General features: G+C 59.8%; 2 protein-coding genes across 4 annotated transcripts in view; one reads left to right on the forward strand and one right to left on the reverse strand.

Annotated features, from left to right (window-relative positions):
* Positions 1–368: 368 nt before the first annotated feature.
* NGB (neuroglobin) lies at positions 369–12311 on the forward strand. Of its 2 annotated transcripts, none has more exons than XM_062181246.1 (4): positions 369–520; positions 1804–1915; positions 2593–2712; positions 11723–12311. In XM_062181246.1, the coding sequence occupies exons 1-4, from the start codon at positions 432–434 to the stop codon at positions 11765–11767; spliced, it is 366 nt and encodes a 121-aa protein (XP_062037230.1). In that variant the 5' UTR covers positions 369–431; the 3' UTR covers positions 11768–12311. The 2 variants fall into 2 exon arrangements, with proteins under 2 accessions (XP_062037230.1, XP_062037229.1); XM_062181245.1 differs by lacking the exon at positions 11723–12311 and adding an exon at positions 3838–5330.
* TMEM63C (transmembrane protein 63C) overlaps positions 8389–26756 on the reverse strand; it is a 69075-nt gene continuing 50707 nt past the window's right edge. For both annotated transcript variants that reach the window (XM_062181244.1, XM_062181243.1), the window contains exons 15-25: positions 26275–26397; positions 25806–25959; positions 24519–24625; positions 22859–22945; positions 22293–22358; positions 19495–19657; positions 18847–18952; positions 18323–18490; positions 14943–15052; positions 13560–13625; positions 8389–10898 (exon numbers count right to left, since the gene is read on the reverse strand). In XM_062181244.1, the coding sequence (XP_062037228.1) occupies positions 10698–10898; positions 13560–13625; positions 14943–15052; positions 18323–18490; positions 18847–18952; positions 19495–19657; positions 22293–22358; positions 22859–22945; positions 24519–24625; positions 25806–25959; positions 26275–26397 (1351 nt within the window). In that variant the 3' untranslated portion in view covers positions 8389–10697. The remainder of the gene's footprint in view (positions 10899–13559; positions 13626–14942; positions 15053–18322; positions 18491–18846; positions 18953–19494; positions 19658–22292; positions 22359–22858; positions 22946–24518; positions 24626–25805; positions 25960–26274; positions 26398–26756) is intronic.

Consider the following 26756-nt stretch of genomic DNA (forward strand, 5'->3'; position numbering starts at 1 on the left):
TTTCTCTTACGCTCTGAATCCTTTCCCAGGCCACCAAGTGGTCCCTGGCCAAGACGGTGGTAGAGGGAGCCTACGCCTTGCTGGACGGGAAGGGGCGGGGGCCCGAGGTTGCTTTAAAGCGCCCCTGTCCCGGCGGCACCGGGCGGCGCAGCTCCGGGAGCTGCGGGGCGCAGGGCGCAGCGGCCAGAGCAGGGGCCCCGGAATCGCTAGCGGGGCCCAGCGGCTGGGACGCCTCCACCTACGGCGGGCAGTGCGCGTCTTCTCTCGGCTCTGCCGGGGAGCGAGCGACTGCTGAACCCCGCCCGGCCGATGCACGGGGGCAGCAGGGAGCGCGGAAGGGTCCACCTCGCCGCGGGGATGGCGCAGCACGTGTGCTGACGACTCCCGCGCCCCGAGGGTTCCAGTCCGGAGCCCTGCGTCCCCGGGAGAAGATGGAGCGGCCAGAGCAGGAGCTGATCCGGCAGAGCTGGCGGGCGGTGAGCCGCAGCCCGCTGGAGCACGGCACCGTCCTGTTCGCCAGGTGAGGGTGTCCGGGCGCCCCGGGGTGCATGGGGAATGGGTTGGAGGCGGACAGCGGGTGCCGCAAGAGGAAAAACTGGCCGGGGGCCGCCGAGGCAGGCGCTGGGGCACCTGCCTGATGTGCGCCAGAGCAGCGGGAAGCGCACGGCGACAGGTGGCGCGGCCCCTGCTCTCCTCGCCTTGTGAGCCCGCGCTGCCTACGCTGCTCCCCACGGGGTTCGCTGGGGGCGAGCGAGGGCGGCCGGACACCCGTTCCCGCACAGTGCCCCGGCCCTGGCCCTGGTCCTGCGCGTCCTTAGTGGTCCTGGGCGGGTAGCTGCAGGGGCGCCCACCGCTGCCCATCCGGGTAGGTCCGAGAAGTGTGCGTGAGACACCTGCGGAGCCTGGGCCCTGGGAGGGTGCACTCCCAGCGCCCTGCTTCGGAGCAAAAGACCAGGTTAGGGCCAGGGATCCCACCCTTCTCGGCACGCCACACAGCCAAATCTTACCACCAGAGACGCTTCATTAAAGAGGATGCGCGGACCCGCGGGGAACCCGGGGCGGACTTCGTCCTCACCCTGGAGCGTCCCGAATACCCCTCGGCGGCCACCAGTGGGGCAGCGCTCCCTTCATCATGGCGTTTAGGAGCCCTGGGCTCCCTCAGCCAGCGCCGAACTTCTGGCCAGGCTTCTGAACCCCGCGCCTCCCCAAAAGGTGACACAAAACCCCAGTGAGCCCCGATATGTGCCTTGGCTGACAGTGTCCTGCCGCCGGCTCCGGGCTTTCCCCCAAACTCTTCTTTTCATTTAGGTGCCCAGCGTGGCTTTGCTACTTCCAAGCTGTGTGACCTAAGACAGGCTGCTTAACCATTGTACCTACAGCTTAGAGTTGCAAGGAATACACAATTGCAAGTTAACCACTTGCCAAGCACTCAGAGCCTGTAGGAGTTTGTTCTTGGTACTAGGATTCTGTTCCGAGTCAGCCATTCAGATGTGATGAGGCTGCAGGTTCCTACTGGGGAAAGGGCTGGGGGGTGAGGCCAGGGAGGGAGGGAGGGAGAGAGGCTGGCCGCCTTTCCTTTCCTCACTATGGGACCCAGGTTTCCTGGTGGAGGACCCCTTCCTGTCCCCAGCCACACCCCCAACCTGTAAGTAGATGTGGCCCTGCTGCAGGTGCTGGAGGAGGCAGGGACACAGCGCCCTCTGCAGGCTGCCCGCAGCACGGCCCCCCACTGCCGGCCGGCCTTGGGTTCCCTGGGGTTTGCCCTAGCACCCGCCCCAAGGCTGGCACACCTCCCTTTCACAGGCTGTTTGACCTGGAGCCCGACCTGCTGCCCCTCTTCCAGTACAACTGCCGCCAGTTCTCCAGCCCCGAGGACTGTCTCTCCTCCCCCGAGTTCCTGGACCACATCAGGAAGGTGAGCGGGCCTGGCATTCTGGGAGAGATGGAGGGATTTGGGATAAGGGAAAGTTCTTCCACTTTCTGTCGGGGCGGGGGATGGGGGAAGATCTCACTCTCCTTCCGCTCCTTTCCCGCTGGGCTGGGCCAGGCCCGGTTTGGGACACCAGAGCACCCAGACCCCTATATGCTCAGCCTGCTGCTTCCAGCCACTTGGCCTTGACCGCTCTTGGCCTTGACCTCTGGCTCCCATAGGCTACATCAGCCCTGGCCCTGGCCAGTGGTGGCCGCCTGCCAATGAAAACCGGGCCAGGGCTTCCTTAGAGGCTTGGGACTCTCAAGAGGGCCTCAGTGTCCCCCTCAATCCAGTGGACAGTACTGCCCAGCAGGTGCGGCTAGGGCTTCAAGCCACTCAGAGGAGAGGAGCTTCCTTCACGGGTGCAGCACTAGTGGTTTGGCCACGGCTTGGTGCCTTGTGGATGTGCCTTTCACACGTCAGCCAGGAAAGCAGGATCCTGCACTGGCCCCTGGCCGAGGCCCTCCGGTTCCAGGATCCTGCACTGGCCCCTGGCCGAGGCCCTCCGGTTCCAGGATCCTGCACTGGCCTCTGGCCGAGGCCCTCCGGTTCCAGGCTGTGGGGGTCGGTGTGGTGGGCGGTTGCTCCCCCCAGTCTCACTGCTGCTTTGGCCTTGGCAGGTGATGCTGGTGATTGACGCTGCAGTCACCAATGTGGAGGACCTGTCCTCCCTGGAGGAGTACCTTGCGGGCTTGGGCAGGAAGCACCGGGCAGTGGGCGTGAAGTTCAGCTCCTTCTCGGTGGGTAAGGGGTTCTGCCTCTTTCCTGACCTGGAGTCACCACCTTCTCCCAGCCCTCCCCTCACCTCCTGCTCCCTCCCCTCCCCTGTAGCCATAGATGCCCTGGGCTGAAGGCCTGCATCTGTTACTTGGTGCGTCACCCTGGCTCCGAGCCTCCCAGGGAAGGTCCAACATGTTCCACCGTGAAGATCTGCCTTGAAGAGAGGGCCAGTGTGCATGAGAAGCTGGGCCCGGCAGGACAAGGGGCAGCCTTGGCTGTGTGCATTCCTTTGGGGCTGTACTGGCCCTTCATCGAGAGAGCTGCCCGTTATCATGCAGACATGGCTGGGTACAGAGGCTCCAGCACTTGCGCCATCCTCCACTGCTTTCCCAGGCCATTAACAGGGAGTCGGATCAGAGCAGCCGGGACTCGAACCAGCACCCATACAGGATCCTGGTGCCCCAGGCAGAGGCTTAGCCCACAATGCCACAGCACCAGGCTGACTCTAGGCTTCTTCCCATCACTCTTATCTAGTGCCCAGATTGATAGCTGAGTCCCAAGGTGGACTGTTCCAAGAGGACAAGCCTCTGCGTGCGTCTCTCTTGCTAATGTCCCCTTGGCCAAAGTCACAGGCCTGCGCCCAGGGTCAACATTTGATCTTTCCATGGATTTTCCCACTGAATCATCCCAACAAGCCCGCGAGCTGTTTTCTGCTGCTGTGAAAGCAGCTGAGGCTCAGAGAGGTCTCGCACCTTGTTCAAGGTTGCCAGTGCCTAAACGGTGGGCTCAGGGTCTGCGCTCAGCTCCCGGCTCCACAGCCCGGGCTCTGCATCCCTGAGTGCCACCTTACGGAGGACAAGATTGACGCTCCGGGGCCATGACTGGTTTTGGTTGGAGCCAGTCGGCTCCAGGCGCCACCCAGGCCCCACTCCCTGGAGGTTGCAAGGGCTGGGGTGGGGTGCGATGCTTTGTTCGCTGTACAGCCTCACATTGAGGGGGAAAGGTGGGCACAGGGATCGGGGCAGGGCCCTGTACAGGAGGGACGACCGGCACCCTAGCAGCCCCAGGCCTCGTTTTTGTCCCCTGTGGAATGGAACGACGCCTTCCTGCCTTTGGGAGTGACAGGCTTCTCCCTTCCTCTGCAGACGGTGGGCGAGTCCCTGCTCTACATGCTGGAGAAGGGTCTGGGCCCCGCCTTCACACCGGCCACGCGGGCCGCCTGGAGCCAGCTCTACGGGGCCGTGGTGCAGGCCATGAGCCGAGGCTGGGACGGCGAGTAAGAGGCGGCGCCACCAGCCTGGGTCTGTCCCTTGGTCCGAGTCTGTTGTAACCCCAGTCCCCTGGCCTCCCTGTGTCTTGTTCCCGGTCCCTTGGCCACAGGGGAGGGGTGATGGAGCAGCCCAGCCTCCTCCCCAACCCCAGGAGGGGCTCCTCCTCCCGGTCCCGCTTCCCAGCAGCCAATCCCCTGCCATCCTTTTTATCTCTCTCAGACACCCCCTCTTGTCCCCGGAGCAGAGCACTGGTGGCAGAGGTGGCCCTGGGGCCCGGAAGGCAGGAGGCTGATGGGGATGGGGTGTTCCGTCTATGCCGCCTTCCTAGGCGAGCCCAGGCCAAGCAGGGGCTCGGGTGCCTGGGCTGCAGGCATTTCCCCGTCTTGCCTGCTCAGGCCTTGGCTGCTGCCCTGCAGAGACAGCAGCTCTGGCCTTGCAGTGGAAGCGCGGGCTTGGGAGCAGGAGATGGGGGCTTCTGGGGGCCTCGGGACTGCTCACGCGCCATGTGGCAGGCAGTTTTCCTAGGGCGAAATGTCCCTTCCCCTCGCTCGGCACCTCCACCAGGAGCTCCTGGGAACTTGCTCTGGAAGAACCCAGCCCGGGGTGGGGGCGGCAAGGAAGGAGGGTGCCTGCCTTGGGAGACCCGGCAGCTCTCCCTCACCGCGGCACCTGGCCGGGCTGACTGTCCCCTGTCCCGTGAGCCTCCTTCCTGTGGGCGCACAGCCCCCCCTCATCTACCAGCGCTGCGTGCTTGCGCTCTCCCAGACAGCTGCAAGAGGAAGCAGCAGCAGAGGCTCACAGGCCCTCCGCTTGTCTGCTCCGTGCCGTGGTTCTAGAACCCTGTGAGGAATAAACCTGTGCCGTGCGCCTCTCTGACCCTCAGACCTGCTCTCTTCCTGGTCCGGGTGAAAATGCAAGCAGCGGATCTCAGGGCTGGGTCAGCAGTGGATGGCGAAAGAGCCAGAGGCCTGGCTGCAGATGGAGCCGTGAATCTGTGGCCCAGACCGGCTGGCAGCGCACCGAACCCAGTTCCTCTTCCGCCTGGGGGCACACGTGGACTGCCCTGACCAGCCTTAGGAGAGATGCGCGACCGAGTTCCGATCCGTGGGCCGCGCGGGGTGGGACCACTTCCCCCGGATCTTGCACATCTTCCTCCGTGCTCTGTCATCCTCAGGCCAGCTTGGTGCCGAGTCATCGCGTGAAGGAGGTGCCCTGATTACCTGCTGTGACCGTTAGCTGAGCAAGGCGCCACCTGCTCTGTGTTGAGGCCAGGAACATGCAGGGGTTGGCTGGGGTGACACACAGCCATAGTTGTCTGTAGCCTGAGGAAGTTCGTTGTGAGGTGGGGGCTTGAGAGGCGGCCCAGGGGAGGCAGCATCGCAAGCAGGCCTCACGTGCTCAGGCGTGGTGTCAGCCCACTGCCCAAAGTCAGCCTCCAGGGCAGGGGCCGGGGCTGGGGCTGGAGCCGGGCTGAGCGTGGCCAGATGCGTGGCTCCTGGTACCTGGGCCATTGGCCCTCACCCTGGGCTTCTGTGTCTCAGCCCAGACAGGATGTCGCTGGGCCTTGCTGGCTCCCAGCTGGGGTCTCACCTTTGTTAAAGCTCGGGAGGCTGGGCCTGCAGGGCTGGGTGAGTGTGGGAGGACAGCCCTCCCCCTGGGGCCTCCGCCCGAGCCCCACCGGCCCACTGAGCCAGGGCCTCGTCCACGCCGCCACCTAATTGTGGCTCCCTCTCAGGGGGCCAGGGAGGCCTGGCTTTGGGAGGTCAAAGATGCTCTGCTGACCGTGTCCTGAGCCACTTGTAGCATGGGGACTTTCTCCTCTCTTGAAGGCCATCTTTCCACTTGCACGTGTGTGAGCACATGCATGTGCACGCGTGTGCATGTGTGTGTGTGTGTACACATGTGTGTAACTGCTTCCCTCCTCTAACCCCGCCCCCTCACACCCCTCCGCCTGTGCCCGCAGCCGGTCCCTCCCACTCCCCTCGCCCCGCCTCTCGCTTTGCTTCCTGCAATAGTCTTCCCCCAGTGTCAACTCTCCGCACAAGAGCAGGAGCGCCTGTTTCCCCCAGGTGTGTCCCCACTCCTAACCCGCGAGGCCAACGGCACCAGCCAGCGACTTCCTCTTGCCAGGTTCAGTGTTCACCTTGTAACGCCGCAGTCTTAAGCACGCCTTGATTTCTAACCATTTGATTACAGAAATAGGCTAACACAAACCGAAGCCAAGAGACCGTGAATCTCCAGGTACCACCCCACCGGTCTTGATCTTCCCACCCACCGCCTCTCTCTCCCCACTGCAGTTGTTTTTTAATTTAAAGAATTATTTAAAGATGTATTTGAAAGAGAGAGAGGGAGGGAGAAACAGAGAGAGAGGTCTTCCATCTGCTGGTTCACTCCCCAGATGGCCGCACGGCCGGAGCTGAGCCAGGCAGAAGCCAGGAACCAGGAGCTTCCTGCAGGTCTCCCACGCGGGTGCAGGGGCCCAAGCACTCGGGCCATTCCCAACTGCATTTTCAAGTGCGTTAGTAGGGAGCTGGATTAGAAGTGGAGCAGCTGGGACAGGAACTGGAGCCCATATGGGATGCCGGCATCTCAGGCAGCGGTTTTACCTGCTACGTCACAACACTGGCCTCTAATTTTTAAAATTTTGGTTTATTTGAGAAGCAGCCACTTCCTCCCCATCCCCAGTGGCATCTCCACCTTGCCAGGAATGGCCCTATTGGCATCTGCCCCCGGCTGGCTCGTCCTGCCACAGTCCTCTCTACCCTACAGGCCACTGTGCGCCCGGTGGTCCAGGCGGAAGAACCGGGACTCAGCCTTCCTCCCCTCCCTTCTCTTACACCCCACTTCTAACCCCTCTGGGAGTCTTTGTCCCGATCCCAGGCTCAGTGGCCTCTCTCATTCTCTGCCCCATCCTCGTCCAGGCCATGTGGTCTCTCTTCCACACGCCTCCAGCAGCGACTCAGCAGGGTTTGCTACTCCCACCTGCCCCGGCCCTTGCTACAGGGGCCGCCCCAGTACACACAGGGATGGGGCCCCCAGACGCGGCTGGGAGAGGGGCATGTGCAGTCCTCGCTTCCTGGCTAGGGAGCCTCAGCCTTAGAGAGTTATGGAGCTGGCCGCCCATTACCGATGTGCTTAACACCACTTAAAAATGGGGACCCTGCCAAATGTTGTGTCTATTTTACCGCAATAAAAAACACTGAAGAAAACCATTGGGAGCTCAGTCACCTGCCAGAACCCTCCGATGGCTCCCCTGTGACTAGAGTAGAACCCGGAGCCTAAGTGCGGCCCCCTCAGAACCCACCTGCCCCCGCCCACACACACACACCCACACACGCACGGACTCTCTCCCCAACTCTGCCCTGTGAATGCAGTCACCCTGGATGGAGCTCTGGGCTCCCGGCTTCAGCCTGGCCCAGCCCTGGCTGTTGTGGGCATTCGGGGAATGAACTAGCAGAAGGATGTTTGATCTCTCTCTCTCTCTCTCTCTCTCTGCCTTAAAAATTAAACAAACAAACAAACAAAACCCTTCATTTATTGTGCTTGGAAGCTTGCACCTGAGGGGGTAGGTGGTGGTGGAAAGCGCTCCGGGCTCTGTGTCTGGAGGAAAGAGGGGACTGCTCACTTCTGTTGACAGTGGCTAAGAGGCTGGAGGTGGCCCTGGAGGCCTAGCAGGTGGCTCTCTGGCCCACACAGCATTCCTGCCTGCAGAGCGGGGTCATGCAGCCAGCAGGTGCCCGAGCCGGGTGTTTGTCACTGAGAGGCCTGAGCCAGTGACCTGCTGAGGGCTCCAGCATGTTGTGCCTGTGGCTGGGATGGATTTCCTGGCCCACCAGAGTCACCTAACCCTGGCTCACCCCTCAGGGCCCTGTGCACCCCAGGGCGGGGGCAGCCTTCGCTGAAGATGTTTCTCACCATGCCAAGGCCCAACCTGGCTGCCAGGGTGCCTCCCTGATGCCCAGCCTCTCGCCCACCTCCCCCAGCGTCCTCAGGCACGGACCCCAGCCGGCCCTGGCTGCCGCTCCTTTTGGAGGCTCTACCTGCCATTGGAGTCTTCTTAGGTCCAGCCCCAGGTCTAGGGCCATCACCTGCTCACTTGGGCTTCTACTGCCCAGGGAAGGCTGTCTTGGCGATGGCTCCCTGGGAAGCTTCCAGAACATTCTCACCTACTGCACAGCAGAGGCACCATCCCTCCCTGCCCCTCCAGCACCCCTGGCTGCCCCTGCAGGCCTTCCCACCATGGGGTCAAGGGGCCAGGGAAGGCCTCCCAGCTGGGGTTCCCACGGGTGGGGGGGCAGCAGCGTGCAGTGAAGTGCTCCAGCCTGCTGGCTTCAGGAGCCCTTCTCTTAGGAGCTCACTCCTCCCAGGTAGGGGAAGGCGGGGCTGGGCCGGTCCAGAGGCAGAGGCACAGGCAGCAGAGGCTGGGGACTTGTTTATTCAAGGCACGGTCATAGCATTAGTAACAGGAAGGTTCGGCATTCTGGCACATTCCTTTAGTGGTGGTGGTCCAGGTCAGTCCACCCCCGCCAGGGGCCCCCAGGGACGCAATGCTGCTGATAGGCACTTTGCTTCCAGAGAGCAGCTGGGGGACTGGCAGGCAGGCACGGGGCTGCTCGAGGCCCGGGAGGACCCCTCTCAGAGGCGCTTGGCCATACCTGGTCCCCCAGGAGGCAACTCCCTCCAGGAAGGATTAAGTGGATGGGTTGGGGGTGGGTGCCACAGGTGTGTGCTGAGCAGGTGGAGGGGGTGGCCAGAGACAGCCCGGGCGTGAGGTTGCCCCTGGTCCCTGCAGGTCAAGGGGAACCGCTGCCCTGGGCCTCTAGGAAGGGGACAGAAGCAAGGGAGTCTGGCACTTTCCCTACACTCACACCACCGCCTCTCAGAACCACACTGCACTGGACCCAAATGCAGAGGGAAAGCCCCCAGCCCTCCTGCCACATGGTCTGTGGGCCCCTTCCTCTGTGCAGCTTCCTAGGCTACCGGGGTGGGAGGGGCAATGGCAGAGCCAGTGGTTACAGACCAGCAGGTCAGCAGGGGCGTGGTGCTGGCAGGGCCCCCACATCCCGCACTCACACCCTGCAGGGGTGGAGCAGCTCCTGGAGCTGGCGGCCACCATGGCCTGCCAGGCCTGGCCACACTGCCGTCAAAGGAGCCTCTTCCCGTGGTTGGTTGGTGAAATTCCTGGGGGAGGAGGCCCCCTTATTCCAAACTGGACAAGGAATGGGAAAGACAGCTTCCCCAGCCCAAGCTCTCTGGAACAAGCCCTGTGTGCCCCGGGGGCAGGGGGTGACAAGATCTGCCCCTTGAGCACTGGTCCTCAGCTGCGCTGGGGCTTGGAGCTGCCGGGCCTGGGCTGTGGCAAAGGCAGAGCAAGGATGAGGCCAGGGAGACCAGAGCTCAGGGAAGCAGCATGCCCAGCACCTGGTGAAAAGACTCAGGGGGACATGAGCCTGGCCCCGCCGGCTGCAGGGGGACAGCAGGGCTCAGGCCTTAGGAAGGTGAGCTGAGAGGGCTCTGAGCCGCAGAGCCACTGGGCCGGGCTCGCTGTGGCTCCCTGCTGGGCTGCATGGTGGTCTCCATGGAAACTTGCTGGAGACGCAGAGGGCTGAGTGTTGCCAGCACTGCTCAGGGTTGGGCTCCTTCCAGGCCTTGGGTGGAGCAGCCCTGGGAGGGCAGCCTCGCTCCACCATGAAGGGCTTCTCCGTGGGGACTCGGCTGTCACTCTGCTCCTGGCAGGGCTGGGGTGAGTCGCCGCCGGATGCACCTGCAGCATCGGGAGCAGGGCCACACTGGAGGGCAGCTCCCGAGGCGGCGGAAGGGTCCTAACTGGGGGCTGGCTGATGCCGCCGGTTCGAAGCCTGGATTTCTTACCCTTAGCCGTTGCCCATCTTGGCCAGCTGGGGCCCAGGCACTTGGATGGGTATGAGGCAGAAGATGCTCTTGGCGGCTGTGTCCTTGGTTTTGGGGGTCTTCTCATCAGGTTCTGGGGCTTGGGGGAGTCTCTCCAGCTTCCCACCACCCAGAGTTTGGGGCCAGAAGACCCCCTGCTGTGAACTCTGCCTCTGCCCCCTCCGCCTCACATGAACGAGCAAGAACTAGCCGAATGTTCCTTCGTCAGAATGCACACACGTCTCTTTTAATGGGCCCCGAGCAGCCAGGCCCCAGCTGCCCTTGCAAGAGTGGAACGGAGAAGGGCCCCGCCCCGCAGCTCCTGGGGAATCTGAGGAGGGGCCGAGGACCAGGAAGGGGCCCAGTGGCCTCTCGTCACGCCTGTGGGCTCAGCTGCCCCTTGCATGGGGAGCAGAGACCTCCTACAGACTCCCTGCGGGAACGCCTGTGACAAGGAGCTCCCGCGCCCTTCCTCCTCGGGGTGGCGGTGAGGGGGCAGCTGGCGCAGGGGTGACCCCGGAGAGCCTTCCCTCGGCTGCCTCCTGTCTTGCTCACGCCTTCTGCAGCTTGACCCAGCATTTAGTCTCTGTGTCCCGGGCTTCAGCCGCCTCTCTCCATCCCTTCCCGGCCCCGGGGTGGGGCGGGCCCTTGGCACCTCTGGTTCAAGTTGCTCAGCAGGTTGTGGCCTCCTGGTGGCCGTGGCTGGGGTGGCAGATGTCTCCATCGGGGGCTTCCCAAAGTCTGCAGGAGCTAGCGGGGAGGTCGGGCCACCCTCCTTCCTCCCTCGGTCAGGCCGTCCCCTGGTCCCCCAACTGGAGTGGCCAGGTGGAGGCCTCGGGTCCTCATCAGTGGTACTGGCTCTGGCCCTCCAGTTCCAGCCCTTCCTGGAACTGGGCCGAGTCCAACTCCCCGGCAAAGCCCCTCAGCCCACTTTCTTCTTCTCCCTCTTCTGGCTGACTGTTCATGGTACCATAGGTGTGCCGGGCTGGGGAGGAGGCGGGGGTCAAGTTCATTTCCGGCTCTTGCAGCACCGTGGCCACGTACAGCTGCTCGGGATAGAGAGGGGAGACAGGGGCAGGGTCACATCTGGAGCAGAGCCCTGGGCACGCCCTCTCCACTCATGCTCACCCGGTCATCTGGCCCTCCGAGCCACCAGCCCTTCTCCGCCCCCCGCAGCCAGATCCTGTCCATCCCGCCCCCCTCGCTGCTCTTGGTCGTTTCACAGCACTCCTACATCCTAGCGCACTGTTCCTCCTTAGTTTGCGCCACTCATCCTGGGGTCAGCACCAGGCTGGACCCCAGGGAGATGGCGGGTGACACCCCCAAGCTGGGGTCTGGAGAGACCCCTATTCCGGAGACTGCACTTCCTAAGGCGTGCAGGCCCCGCCCTGGGGCGTGTCTCTAGTTGGCCTGTGAATCAGGACTTGACACTGAGACTGTGAGCTGTCAAACCCAGCGCTGGTCCCAGGAATGCAGCGGCTAGGAAAACACAGGGCATACTAGGGGAGCGGCTTTTAAACCAGCTCCTTGACTCTGAGACCGGTGCGATTATGGGATGGAATTAAACCTTTCCTATGGAGTTTCAGTGACATCACAGTCTCGGTTGGTGGGGAAGCAATTTCCCCACAAAAGAATCTTGACACCTGCGTGACGCCAAAGCAAGCCCCACAGGTGACTTTTTTGGTCAAAACAGGGAAAATGGTCACTGAACCCTGGGAACGGTCAGCTGTCTCCGCCCTCCTCGTGGGGGGGGGGGCATGGGAGTAGACAGGTTGCTATGCATTTCCTGGTGTGAGGCACAGCACCATCTGTAATGTATTCGGGCTCCCACGTTGAACTTGAATCTGTCAAGCCTTCGAATAACTTCTAGTTTTCAGGGAATACAGGTGACGGTGGAACCTGCTATAGGACATGACGAAGAAACAGCAAGAAGAATCCAGAAGGTGGAACATTCTGCAGGAACACTGGCTGGCTCTCTCCCGCAAGTCACAGCAACGGGACTGTGCTAAAATTAAAGGGACCTGACCAGACAGGTGCCACATTAGTCCAGTCTCTGTGCCACACTGCATCTTGTCTTGGACAAGCTCTAATGGATATTTCTGGAATAATCAGGACAATGGGAATGGGGACTGGGTATTGAAAGCCATACAAATAAATAAAAGGGAAGATGAAGACTGTTAACTGAAATGCAGGCTGTGTTTCATTTTAGCAAAAATGAAATTATGTATGTACAACTCTATGTATTCCTAATTGCCTGGAAGGGGTACTTTCATACACGTGTACCTATGTCTATACAAACACCGAGGTGTGAGAATATGCACTAAGGTATTAGTGGGCCTCTCCGGATGCTGGAATCTGAACTCTGTTTCCTTATCTTTGCTTGCTTTGTCTACAATGTTCATAAGCCAGTGTTATCATAATGATGTTAAAAAATAAACAGAGTTGAGAACCAGATGGACCTGGTACCAGCTTAGTTCTGCTACTTCCTTGCTTAGCACCCCGGAGCCTCAACTGACTGACCTTTTGCGGCTCTGGGTAGGGGTGAAAGCCCCCCTTGGGGACGAGACACTCTTGCTAACCATAGTCCCAAGGGCCGTCCTGGAAGGGCCCCAGGGAAGACAGACTTTGCTGCTTTGAGATCCTGGTCTTCTCCCTGAGCCCTCTCAGAGGCCACCTGTCCCTCTCTGTAGGGTTTCTCCCCCAAGCCATGCAAACCCAGAGTTCTGATCCATCTCATGCCTGTATACCGTGGAGACAGGTGGGCAGGCATGTCCACCTGCTGTCGCTTGTCTATGCTAGTCCGCACTTTTACCCAGTTCTGCCTGGGACCCAAGGAAACCTGCTCCCCATGGGGCTGGCTGTCGTGAGTTCCCCGACGCTCCCCACCCTGCCTTCCAGGCCTTGGCACAGGCCCTCCTCTTTCGTGAAGGTTCTCCCCCACACCCTGTTTCAACTGCAACCCCTCCTCCCACTCCGAGGGTGGGATTTGACGCTCCCTGCTCTGAGGGGCTCTCCCTGAGTCCCCAGGCTGGCTGGCGCCCTTCCTCAGTACTGCGCCAGGGACCAGCTCGGTGCACGCACAGGCGACTCTGTGTGTGCCCTGGTGGCAGGGATGCGGACGGCGGGCAGCCTGTGGCCCTCCAGGCCGAGCCACGCTGTGGGAGCCCGCGCCCAGCCTGCCGGGCCCCTGCACTGAGTCCGGCAGCCCCTGCCTTACCATTTGGTGCACACCTCCAATAGCTCCCTGGAGCTCTGTCTGCGCCGCTCTGCTCTGCCTGACGCCTGCGCCCTGGAGGCAGCCTTGGGTCCTGAGGCCGAGCCCCAGCACGTCCCTGCGTCTACAGGACTGAGGTCTCTGCGGTCGGGGGCACCCTGACCGAGTACTTCCTCTCTGGGTGCCCCCTCTCTGGGTGCCTCCTGTCTGAGGGCCTTCTGTCTGATTGACTTCTCTCTGAGAGACTTCTAGTGAAGCTTGAGTAAATGTTGGATCTTCTCCTGTCCCGCTTCTTCAGCCAGGGCCACGGCAGCATTTGGACCTGGGCCAAGTCCTGCTGCGTCAGAAGAGGGAGCCCAGCGGGCCCCTGTCTCCTCCCCAACACCCAGGGCTGGCACTGAACGCTGGGGCCGCCCACTAAGCCCCCCGGAGGAGGCCCCTCCCCACCGGCCCCGCCCCCCTGACATCCCCCGAGGTGAAGGAGGTGGCTCACCAGGGAGGTGGGCGTGGACGAGGTGCTGCTCGGCTCCATGTCAAACACAGTCTCTGTCTCCTCAGCCTGTGGCGGGGACACAGGGCAGGGTCACACATGGTGGCGGGGCCTCTGCTTCCTGCCCGGTCCCTCCCCTCAACCAGAGGGCCCTGGACGCCACCCCTGGGCCTCTCCCCACCCTGCCTTTCCAGACCTTTGGCCCAGCTGGCAGTCGGGAAGCCTGCAGAGACACCGAGGCGGCTGGGATGCTAGGGAATCCCTTCTGGAATGTTCTGTGCCCAAAGACTCTAGTGGAGGGGAGGGAGTCGGCAGAGTTGGGGGCGGGGTCACACGTGGGCCTGATCCAGGGGCAGCCTGGACTTGGATGCTGTTTTCCTTCCTCCTGGCACCTCCCCTCCGCCTCTGGGAGCAGCCTTGACCGGCACGCTCTAGGTCCCCTGCCCCTCTCCTTCTCCGGAGAGCTGCCTGGGCCACCAGATCAGGGGGCATTGCTGTATTAGGAAGACAGAACCAGAGCTGTGGCCTTTCACTGGTCTCCAGGCGGTGGAGGGGCAGGGCCAGGCGGCCAGGGCAGGGGCGCCTGTGTCCAGACCCCCAGGTATGGAGCCAGCAGAAGCAAGAGGATCCTCTTCCAAGAACCCCCCCACCCCACCCCCAGACTCAGCATGGTGCCAGCACTTCAGTCCACTTCCTTTTCTTATGTCAGTTCATTTAAAGAGGAAACAACACACTGGTACCAGCAGCAAACCTGTGCCCATTGCCATGAGCAGAGAGGTGACTGGGTCAGCAAATAAATTTAAAACCATGAAAAATTAAAAAAAAAAAAAAAGAAAAGCTTGGGTCCACTGGAAATGGCTCTCCAGAACCTCAGGACAGACTCCTGCCCCGGGCCACGCTGACCTAGAACACGCAGGGCTCCGAGAGAACTCAGGTGCACCCCCTCCTCACCGGCAGCCAATGCTTGGGCCAGGCCTCACTGCCAAAAAGCCAAGGGAGTCACGGCAGCGACTCCTCGACGCGACAACCTCAAGGTCAGCGGGCGAGGTGAGGCTAGCCCCCTCTCCCCAGGTCATGACCCGCCGCCTGCCCCCTCGTGCCACGGCTCCATCCTGTCTCTCTCAGGTCAGTGCCCAGCCTGCACTTCCATTGCGGGAGGGCCGGCTTTGCACCCTGGGGTCTGGATGCGGCATCGGAGGCTGGCTGTCTTCACAGCCTGAGCCGGTGCCAGGCATGCGTGCACACACACTATGCTCACACAGCCCGCAGGCACAGATGAGGTGACACCTGCTGTGTCCCGAGCGCCCTGGTCAGGAGAGGGGAGTCTGGGACCTGTGTCCCCGGGGTCAGGCAGGACCAAAGGAGGAAGGGCAGGCTGCAACGCACCTCGTAGTCGGTGTCTTTCCGAAGCTTCCCCAGGAAAATGCCGGAAAAAGCAATTATCATGGAAACGATCAGGGTGGCCAGGGAAAAGATGGTGATGGCGTGTAGTGACCCTGCCGAGGAGAGGAGAAGGTGTGGGCTGGAAGCCTGGGCCCCATGGAGCGTGGGCAGGACTCTGCCCGGAGTCCACCTCTGCAGCTCTGCGGGGCTCGGAGCCTGGGGTGGACAGACCCCGGCCCCGACACGACCGCAGACCCCTGCTCTCCCTGTCCACCTCGGAATTCGGTATCGTGTGGACTCCATGGTGGGGGGGAGCACTTACTTACGTATCCACGTAAGTGCCCACTGCCACCTGTTTAACAGAAGTGAGCTTTGTGCTATGGCTGCCGCCACACCCCGGCAAACATCTCCCAAGCGCGGGCTCTGCCCTTGCCCCTGCACACAGCTCTCAGCTCCTCTCCCCGGGAGTCCTCTGGAAGCCAGCAGGCTCAGCTGCCTGTGCTCACGGCCCCAAAAGGCAAACTGGAACTCAAAGTCAGTTCTATTTCCTTGGGGGATGTTTGGTGCCTTGGGAATGGCAGTTTTCTGAGGAGGTAGTACTGAAAACTGCCCGGCTGGCACCATGGCTCACTAGGCTAATCCTCTGCCTGTGGCGCCGGCACCCCGGGTTCTAGTCCCCGTTGGGGCGCCGGTTCTGTCCCAGTTGCTCCTCTTCCAGTCCAGCTCTCTGCTGTGGCCCGGGAGTGCAGTGGAGGATGGCCCAAGTGCTTGGGCCCTGCACCTGCATGGGAGACCAGGAGGAAGCACGTGGCTCCTGGCTTCGGATTGGCACAGCGTGCCGGCCGTAGCGGCCATTTGGGGGGTGAACCAGTGGGAGGAAGACCTTTCTCTCTGTCTCTCTCTCTCACTAACTCTGTCAAAAAAGAAAAAAAAAAAAAGGAAAGAAAAGAAAAAGAAACCTGCCCACTGCAAGCAAAGCTACATAATGCTAACTGTGATGTTTCTATCATAGCAAAAAAAAAAAAAAAAAAAAAAAAAGACGTCCATAGCCAACACGGAGGACTTGGCTACGATTGGGAGATGTCACCACAGCTGTGGAAAGGCCTGGGGTTCAGCCTTTTCCTAGCAGGGGAAACGGCTCAGAACACAACGTTCCTGAAAACAGGCTCCTGAGCTGGATGGCACCAGGGCACTTCCAACAGTTCGTGGAAAATGGAATGAGAGGATGCCAATCCGGGTGCGAAACTTCTTTGGACCTCCACGTCTAGTTTTTTCACAACAAGCATCTCCCATGAGGCTCTATGCTCTCTCTTATAACACAGATGACCCCAATTCCACCCCCCCGCCCCTGTCCCCCAAGAGAAGATGCACAAAGGACATCTGGGAGCTGGGGCCGGCGCTGTGGTGTAGCCGGTGAAGCTGCCGCCTGAAGTGTCGGCATCCCATATGGGTGCCGGTTTGAGTCCTGGCTGCTCCTCTTCCAACCCAGCTCTCTGCTATGGCCTGGGAAAGCAGTAGAAGATGGCCCAAGTCCTTGGGCCCCTGAACCCTCGTGGGAGACCCGGAAGAGGCTCCTGGCTCCTGACTTTAGATCAGCAGCCATTTGGAGAGTGAACCAGTGGATGGATGACCTCTTTCTCTCCCTCTGCCTTTGCCTCTCTGTAGCTCTGCCTTTCAAATACAGAAATAAATCTTAAAAAAAAAAAGGACATATCGGAGCAAGAGATGTCCTACTCAGGCTGAGGTTAGGGGAGACGCCAGCTGTGGCCTTCATGAGTTTTCTATTTTTGATGCTGAACATGTGTCCTTCATCCTCAGTGCTGTGGGTTGAGGAGGGTTAATTGCCTCAAAACCCTGGCAGGTGCAGAAGCTCCGATGTCTCCATGTGAACTTCGGCTGCTGTTGATCTCATGGTGGGGCTGGCCGGAGGTATTCGGGTCACTGGGAGCGAGCCCCTTGGAAGGGGGCCTCGGGGAGAGGGTTGAGTCCACGCTTGCCCTAGTTTCTGTCTCTGCTTCCTAGCTCACCTTGCGACTGTTCCTCTGCACCCCAAACGCTGGGCTACAGGGCCCCCTGAGCCTGCACTGTCACCCCCAAACACCTTTCCTTTCCCAAGAAGCTCCTCTTGCGAAGCAGACTAACAACTTAGAAAAGAGTTTTATGGAAAAAACTGAGTGCTGGGTGGCAGGGAGAGGCCTAGGCACCGAGCCTAGGTGGGATAAGAAATTTGGGATGCCCACGTGGGAGATCTGGAAGAAGCTCCTGGCTCCTGGCTTCAGCCTGGCTCTGCCCTGGCTGTTGAGGCCATTTGGGGAGTGAACCAGCGGATGGAAGATCCCTGTCTTTCTCTGTCTCTCCCTCTGTCTCTATAAAATCTCTGAAAAAGATTTATTTATTTGAAAGGCGGAATTACACAGAGAGAGGGAGAGACAGAGAGAGCGAGCTTCCATCTGCTGGTTCTCTCGCCAAATGGCTGCAACAGCCAGGGTGGGGCCAGGCTGAAGCCAGGAACCAGGAGCTTCTTCCAGATCTCCCACGTGGGTAGCATGGGCCCAAACACTCAGGCCATCATCTTCCACTGCTTTCCCAGGCGCATTAGCAGGGAGTTGGATCGGAAGTGGAGCAGCCAGAACTTCAACTGGCGCCCATAAGGGTTGCTGGTGTTGCAGGCAGCGACTTAACTTGCTGTACCACAGTGCTGGCCCCAATAAATAAATCTTTAAAAGAAGAAATCAGAGGTGACAAGTGGACAAGCCACACAATTGCTGGAGCACTGATTATTTACGGATGCCACTGGAACAAGGAGAGAAAAGGTAACCCTGCCTCTTCCTCTTCTCCGCTGAGAAGGTTAAGGTCAAGTGTCCTGAGAACAGTGGGTTGAAGGCATGGGTTCCTCAGAGGGGAGGAAGCCGAGGATGCCCGGGCCGTGGCCCATGGGGACTTTGTCTGTGTGGCTGTCCCTGAGCTCCCCTGGGTGCAGACAGCAGCTCTGGGAGGCCAAAGGGTCCGGGAGAGGCTGCACCGTGCAGACCGGCACATCCTCCTCCAGGCTTGCGGCCGCCCACAGCCAGGGGTCCTACAGGATCCATGGAAATGCTGCGAGACTCAAGCCCCCCAGCTGCTCATGTTCCTGCCAGCCGTGAGTTAGGAAGTAGAAATATGATGTTCTTTCCCCGAGAGTGGAAACCCAAGTCCAGACACTTTGGACTGTGCTGGTCCCAGCACTCACAGCTCTGCTGGGACTCAGGCACACCCTTGGAGCCACAGAAGTCACCAGACCTGGCCACTTCCCAAGAGCATCACCTGGCTCTCCCCGGCCTCTTCTCCCCACACAGGGCGGGTGCTGGGCCACCCACAGAGCAGGGCACAGGCTGGGGACCCACCTAGGCGCAGGATGGAGAAGAAGAGCATCCAGAAGAGGCAGAGGAGCGGCGCGAAGATGGCCTGGTGGACGGCGGCCATGTGGATCTGCTCGTTCAGCTTGGTGGGCGCGTAGGAGTAGTACATGTTGTAGCGGTCCGTGAGGTGCTTCATGCTCAGGTAGAGGAGCCCTGGGGCCGGAAGACGGAGACACGCTCAGGGCTACTGTGCAGCCCCAAGTCCTCCCTCCCAGGCGAGACACAGCAAGAACCGACAGGTAGGGGGAGCCCTGTGGTGGTGCGGAGCCTGGGACCAGCAGCTGCCCTGGAGCCCCCAGAACCCATCTGTCAGCTTGGTGAAGCCATGCGTGCGCATGTTCACGCAACAAACATCCTGCATCAACAGCCACGCAACCTCAGTCCCCAGCTGGCCCTGACATAGGCTGTCCCAGGCTCCCGGGTGTGGAGTGTGATGGATGCTGTGGGGCTCGGTACCTGCTCCCAGCCCGAGGGTGTGCAGCCCTGGGTGTGCCCCGGATGTGACTCACCAAAGGGGACAATGATAGGGCAAGTGATGCTGTACGCCATGACCACGCTGAAGACATTCAACATCCACGCGTACTCTCGCCCGTACTGGAAGTCTATGGCCTGGCTCTGGGGCAGAAGGCAAGGGTCATTCTGGGGTTGCCCAGCCTCCTTGGGTCTCCTATCAGCCTCCTCGGCAGCTGGGCCTGCAGGCGACTTCCCTTCCAATCCTGGGGTCCAAGAAGCAGCTGCCCGTGTGCACCAGCCCACTCATTGCTGGCTCCCTCCCCAACACCCTCTCAAGGGAAACTGAGGGCTGTGCTCGTGGAGAGACCTGGCCCTTACCTTTGAAAAATAAACATGCTTGTTTATTTAAGAGGGAGAGAGATGGGCAGAGAGGGCTCCATCCCCAAAAGCCCATAAAAGCCCCATGGGCTGGGACTGAAGCCAGGTGCCAAGAATGCCATCCAGGTCCCCGACATGGGTGGCAGGAACCCAAGTACTTGGGCCGTCACCTGCTGCCTCCCAGGGTGCACACTAGCAGGAAGCCGGAATAAGGAACAGAGCCTGGATCATACCCAGGCGCTCCAATACCGGAGCAGGCGTCCCAGGCGGCGGCGTCTGAACTGCTGCATCGCAGGCCCGGCCCCTCCCCCACACCCCGGCCTCACCTTTCTGATGTGGGCTCTCTCGGGCTCCGATCTGGAGAAGAACAGGCGGGTGCAGTACAGGAAGAGGGAACCCATGCGCATCAGCTCCATGCCGGTGCCGAGCAGTGCGGCCGTGATCACGTAGTTGACGAAGAAGGCGCCGTTGTCTGGCAGGAACACACACCTGCGACGGGGGAGCGAGGCGGGAAGGCAGGGGGAGAGAGAAGAAGAAAAGCCAGAGAGGGAGTGGGTGTGGGGGTGGAGACACAGACAAGGGGAATCAGCCTTCGGGGCAGGCAGGCACCTCAGAGCAGCGTTGTGGCCAGCAGCGGAGCGCACGGACGGGGTGGGCCCTCAGGATGCACCACCGCGGGATGCTGCAGCCGTCTGTTCGTGAGAACACGCTCCGTGCGTGATGCCCGCGCAGGGATGAGCTGCCCTGACCGCGCGTCTCTCAGCACGTGCTCCATCATAAAGCAACCGTGTGTGCAAGGAGGAGGGTGTTTGACAAGGCTCGTGGGAAATGGAACTAACGGATAAGCTTATTTTGGGAGCTGGTGTTGTGGTGCAGCGGGCTAAGCTGCTGCTTGTGATGCCGGCATCCCATATCCAGTGTGGGTTCAAGTCCTGGCTGTTCCGCCTCCGATCCAGCTCCCTGCTGATGTGCTAGGGAAAGCAGTGGAAGACGGTCCAAGTGCTTGGACCCCTGCCACTCACATGGGAGACCCATAGAGAGCCCCGGGCTCCTGGCCCTTGGCTTGGGCCAGCTCAGGTCATTGCAGCCATTTGGGGAGTAAACCAGCAGATAGAAGATTCTCTCTCTAGCTCACTCTCGCTCTCTGTAACTGCCTTTCAAATAAATATGTCTTTAAAAAATGAATTAATGAATGGATAGAGATAGAGAGATAAACATGTAGTTAAAAATAAATAAATAGGAGCCAGCACTGTTGCTCAGCAGGTTAAGGCTGCTTGCAGCGCCAGCATCCCACATGAGCACAGTCCAAGTCCCAGCTGCTCTGTTTCAGATCCAGCTCCCTGCGAATGTGCCTAGGAAAGCAGGGAAAAGTGACCCAAGTGCTTGGGTCTCTGCCATCCACATGGGACACTGGATGGAGTTCTGGGCTCCTGCTTTGGCCTGGCCTACTCTTAGCCATTGTGGCCATTTGAGGAGTGAACTAGTGGATGGAAGATTCTCTCTCTCTCTCTCTCTCCATATGTGTGTGTGTATGTGTGTGTGCTACACAAAAAAAACTCCTCTGTCTGTAACTCTGCCTTTCAAATAAATAAACGAAATTTTAAAAAGTTCTTTAACAAATAATTACAGACTCTTTAACAAAAGCTTTTATTTATTTATTTATTTATTTATTTTTGACAGGCAGAGTAGATAGTGAGAGAGAGAGACAGAGAGAAAGGTCTTCCTTTTTGCCGTTGGTTCACCCTCCAATGGCCGCTGCGGCTGGCGCATCGCGCTGATCTGAAGCCAGGAGCCAGGTGCTTCTCCTGGTCTCCCATGCGGGTGCAGGGCCCAAGGACTTGGGCCATCCTCCACTGCCTTCCCGGGCCATAGCAGAGAGCTGGCCTGGAAGAGGGGCCACCAGGACAGAATCCGGCACCCCTACCGGGACTAGAACCCGGTGTGCCGGCGCCGCAAGGCGGAGCATGAGCCTGTTAAGCCATGGCGCCGGCTGCTTTTATTTATTTTTAAAAGATCTATTTATTTGAAAGGCAGAGTTACAGAGATAGAAGGAGACACACACACACACACACAGAGATATCTTCAATCCACTGGTTCATTCCCCAAATGGCTGCAATGGGCCAGGCTGAAGCCAGGAGCCAGGAGCTTCATCCAGGTCTCCCACATGGGTGGCAGGGGCCCAAGCACTTGGCCCTCATCAGCTGCTTTCCCAGGGAGCTGGATCAGAAGTGGAGCAGCCAGTATTCAAACTGTCGCCTATACGGGATGCCAGTGCTGCAGGCTGCAGCTTAACCTGCTGTGCCACACAGCGCTGGCCCCAATTCTTTCTTTTTAAAAAATATTTATTTTCATTTACTTGAAAGGTAGGGAGAGGGAGACCGTGAGAGGGGGAGAGTTTGCTCTTCCACTGCTGGTTTACTCCAGGAGTCTGGAGCTCCACGCAGGTGGCAGTGGCCCAAGCACTCGAGCCATCACTCACTGCCTCCCATGATGCATCATTGGGAAGCAGAACAGGGAGCAGAGGGGCCGGGACAGGAGCCAGGCCCTCTGGTATGAGACGTGGACGTCGATGTCCCCCGCGGTGGTTTAACCCCTGGCACCGCAGTGCCCTCCCCCAAAGCTGCTGCTTCTGATGGCACCAAATTTGCTTCCTGGACCCACAGGTCTTTCCTGTTACGTGTATAAGCCATGTCGGGATATTGGCCTAGCCAATGTTCACTCACACACACACACACACACACTTATGACTATGGCAGCGTAACTTGAAGCCCAGTGGATTGTGCCGGTGTCAGTTTCTTGGTTTCGATACTGTATAAAGCTATGCAAAATGTTACTGGGGGAACCAGATGAAGGGAACATAGCCCCCCCCCCCCCATATCCTGTGCATTTGAAGAAGGCAACTTCCTGTTTCAAATCTACAATTATTCCAAAGCATCATTCTGAGATGGGGACCCCGGCGTGTGCCAGGTTGCCAAAGGGATACAAGGACATGAGGGTACCCAGTGCGAGTGTTCGCCCACGTTCGTCTACACCCTGGGAGCAATGCAGGGTGGACTCAGCAAAGGGTATGTGGAGCCCCCGGTGTGAACCCACAGGGGCCCTGGGTCCCCGGGCGTGTACTCACTGGAACCTGATGGATGCCTGCTCCAGGTAGTAGATGTCAAAGAGCCAGCGGAAGAAGACATCCAGACTGGAAGCAAGAAGATGGCCAGCCCTTTCGTTAACATGCCGTGAGCTGAGGCCCAGGGTTCCCTCCTTCCAAAACCCCAGCCTGGGCTCAGCACTCTGGCTTGGCTCCATGGCCACCTAGAACCTGTCACCCTGCTCCTCTCTCTGCTTCCTGCTGGGCCCCCACTCCACTCAAGGCCATTCCTGCTGGCAAATCTCTCCCAGTGCCTTCTCCAGGGCTCCCTCCTCTTCTGACTTTCTACTCCCACCTCAGCTGTCAGTCAGCCACAGGCGGGCCTCGCTTCCCCAGCTGGGGCATGAGCCCTCTGAGGGCACGGCACATGGCTGGCACACGAGAGCTGGCGTGACCCTGGCTCATGCTGTGTGCACGGCCGGCCAGGGTGCATCTTATGAGGAGTGGACTTGCAGCAACCACAGGTCAGCCTACAGTGTCTGGAAGAGGAGGACTCCACGCTAGGGTGAGCCTGGCTAGTGGGGGAGGGGTGGTTGGAAGTAAGGTACCTGGTCAGCCCCATCGAGGGCAGAATGACTACCATGAAGACCAGAAAGATGTAGCACTTGTGCACTATGATCAGGTTCTGACTCGATCTGGAAGGAAACAGATTTCATCACTGTGTGAGACGCAACGAGAACCAAAGGTCTAAGACACACACACACACACACACAAGTAGGTGGGCCAGGAAATCAATCAGTGCACACAATACCAACTACACAGAGCACTGTCCACTGTGCCGCAGCTGAGTGCAGCAGGGGAGAATTGTAGGATCAACTAGTGATGTCTGTCTTGGACACAGGAAGGGGAGGGAGGGCACATATGTGTCACCCTTGACATCCTTGTGTCAGACACATTACCATTGATGCTGGGAATCCCTGCAGGTGTCAGCAATCAATGTAAGAGTACAGGCCACCAAGGACTTGTGTTGGGACAAACCTCCTGCTTACTCCTGATAGGATGGTAGGAACTTTTACATTTTTTTTAAAAGACTCATTTATTTATTTCGAAAGGCAGAGTTACAGAGAGAAAGAGGGACAAAGAGAGATCTTCCATCTGCTGTTGTTCTCCCCAGAGAGCCACAGCAGCCAGTGCTGGGCCAGGTCAAAGCCAGAAGCCAGGAGCTTCTTCTGGGCCTCCCACATGAGTGCAGGGGCCCAAGCACGTTAGCCATCCTCCACTAGTTTTCTAGGCCACTAACAGGGAACTGGATCTGAAGTAGAGCAGCTGGGTCTTGAACCGGTGCCCATATTGGATGCTGGTGTTGCAGGTGGTGGCTTTACCTACTATGCTACAACGCAGCCCCTAGGAACTTTGAGAACCACACAGACCTCAGGACACAGCACTGCCATCTGCTTAGGATGCCGCAAATCTTTCCTACCCCATTTACTACAGCCACAGACCCACTGGGGCTAACAAGGGGAGAGAGAATCTCCTGTTTGGTGAGCATGTCAGCACTGTGTCAACCAGACGTGTCCACAGCTGGACTGAGTTCATGGCCCAGACAAGCCCTCTCACCCTGTGCCTTCCAACGTGACTCAGCACAGTTGAGCTCATGCCTGCAGCTCCACACCCTCAGTATATGGCTGAGGGCTAATGAGAGCCTATGGAGGGCTTGGTTTGGCCCCACACACCTCAGAGGGTGGCTCTGACTCAGCATCGCTGAGCCCAGGGCCCAGAGACAACCCAGCACCTCTCTCCAAAGAGGAAACACCTGTCAGTGGGCTGGCATTCTGGAGCAGTGGATTAAGCTGCCTCTTACAACACTGGCATCCCACATAGGAGCAAAGGTTCTGGCCACTCAGCTTCTGCTCCGGTTCCTGGTTAATGAAGGCAGCAGAGGATGGCCCAAGAACTTGGGCTGCTCCACCCACATGGGAGACCCGGATGAAGTTCTGGGCTCCTGGCTTCAGCCTGGCCCAGCCCTGGCCCATTGCAGCCATTTGGAGAGTGAACCAGAGGATGGAAGCTCGATCTCTCTCTCTCTCTCTCTCTCTCTCTCTGTATTTCAAATAAATAAAAACATCTTAAAAGAAAAAAAAAGACAAACAAACATTGGGATGGTTCCAGGTATCAAAGCCATCTCAGGTCAACTCTATTCCTCCAGCCAGACGGGAGGCTCAAGCACCAGGCTGGCGGGGGTAAGGAAGGGGCAGAAGCCCTGCTCACCTAGTCCAGTGGGCCTCAAGGAAGGCCGAGAGGTAGACGATCAGAGGCATGATCACCGTGAAGGCCCAGAGCATCAGGGAGGGGAAGAACTGGGTCACGATGGGGCTCTGCAGGGCAGAATGGGGGGGCAGGAGCAGCATCAGTGCAAGAAGCCCCTGCCCCCGGCAGGTGACTCCCGACCTCCCTGTGGCCCCAGCCTCTCTCCCTCCAGCTCAATGCGGCGGAGGCTGTGCAGCAGGCCTGGCCTTTGTGGCCAGGAGTCTGCCTGGCTGGAGGGAGGCAGAGGTGACAACCAAGGTTAAGTGGAGTTCCCGTGAGGCCATAGGAGGACCCCCGTCCCCCCAGATCTTCTATGCTGAGGCCACTGGAAGGTCAGCCCTGGTTCTCCCTGGAGACTTCAGCCTCACGCCGGGGTCAGTTGCTCTACCCAGGTCTCACAGCAGAGGCCAGGTGCTGCTGACTTGACAGTCGAGTCATGTGAGTGGTTGGGGGAGGAGGGCAGTGAAGGAGGAAGCCCCAGGCGGATGGATGGGACCTGGGGCCTACTGGGAGGCTGATGAAGGGGGCCAGCGTGCACAGCAGTGGAGTGGCCTGACTTGTGTGTGTGTGTGTGCGCGCTCATGTGTGCTTGTGCTGGTGTGCATGTGTGCACGCACAGGCACGTGGGTGAACTGCTGGGAAGAGGGATGGTGGCAACATGGAAGGACAGGCCTTCCAGACTCCATAGAGGAGCCCTGAGTTACAGAATCGGGACCTGGGCCAGCGCTGCCCTGGACCCAGACTCTCAGCAGGGGCCATCCTCCAACTTCAGCCAGAGGGCTCCCACCTGGAGGGCAGGTGAGGGAGTGCAGCAGATGTGAGACCCGCTTGTGACACCTGTGTTGGGCTGTAGGTCTCCCTTCCTCACCTCCACCCTACCAGGAACTCTGCCCCAGAGAACTCGGGGACAACAGGCTGCTGAACCTGCTGCCCCTTCCACACCCCCAGCTGACCCAAGCTAATGGAACCCACCTGGACTGGACTGCCCCCAAGTTCCCCCCAGCACCTGCCTGCGGCTCTCCCCCTCCCCTTACCTCTCCAGTCCCAGGCACTGAGGCGGGAACGACTCACATTCCCCCCTTTCAGAACGAAGGGCTCCCTACTCTGCCCTTGACACCACTCCACTCTGCCGTGTTGGCAACGCCTGGCCTTCAGAGCCCTGTCCCGGTGGGCCCCCAGCCCCTCCTCGCCTGAGTTCTTCCTTGATCTCCCTGGGACCCCCAGGCCTGGCCTGAGCCCAGGAGGCACCTGCAGCTTCTCGATGGGGCGGGTGACGTTGTACATGTCGATGGTGTTGATGATGATGGCAGGCGTGGTGAGGAAGAAGAAAAGGAAGAAGAGGAAGGTGTTGATTGCGATAAAGCGGGCCCACCAATAGAGGCGTCGGACAGACAGGTGCTTCCTGGGGACAGAGGGGAGGAGGGGGTGCGCTCAGGACCCTGGATCCCAGCCAGCTGTGGGCCCAGCTGCGCTGGTCTAACTCAGCCTCTGCCTGCTATGGGGCCGCCCCTCCATCGCACAATCGCGCACATGAGCCAACAACGGGTCTAGGTTCCTTCCGCAGGATAACCAGGCTTGGAACGGGGTCAGTTTGGGGGTGGGCAGAGGCCGTCATGCTAGGGAAGGACAGTGCTGGTCTCAGCCCCCGGGGAGTTTCTGTTGGGTGATAAGGACCCATCCTGTCACTCAGGAGAGGGAAGGGGCGGAGCCAGCTCACCAGATAATGTCTCTGGGGTGCGGGGCCTGGGTGACCCTCCACTGGTAGGATCTGACGGTGTTGGTCACGGAGGACTGCTGGGGGGCCACGGCACACTGCACGTACTTGTAGTCCTCCAAGACGCTGCGGAGATGGTGGGGAGGTGGAGTCAAAGGCCTGGAGGTGGGAGGGCGGCCTCCGGAGGGTCTCGGGCCAGGCACCCAGGGCCACTATGACAGACCCCCTTCCTGGGGAGTCTGGAGGCCTCGGCTGTGTCTCCTAGGACCTCAGAGGCAGACACTTCCTATGTGCAGCATCTGGAGGAAGGGGGCACTTGGGGCCACCCAGGATGCCCAGCAGGAGGTGGGTGACCACGTGGTCCCCAGCGGCCTCCTCCGCCATGAAGAGCAGTGGCGGCACATGGGCGGTCTTTCTCTGAGGTTCATAAGGGAGGTGTTAATTTTAGCCTCATCTTAATACCGATAGCTACCAATTATTGAGTT

This window comes from Lepus europaeus, chromosome 22 (assembly GCF_033115175.1).
Source record: "Lepus europaeus isolate LE1 chromosome 22, mLepTim1.pri, whole genome shotgun sequence".
NCBI classification, from domain to species: Eukaryota; Metazoa; Chordata; class Mammalia; order Lagomorpha; family Leporidae; genus Lepus; species Lepus europaeus.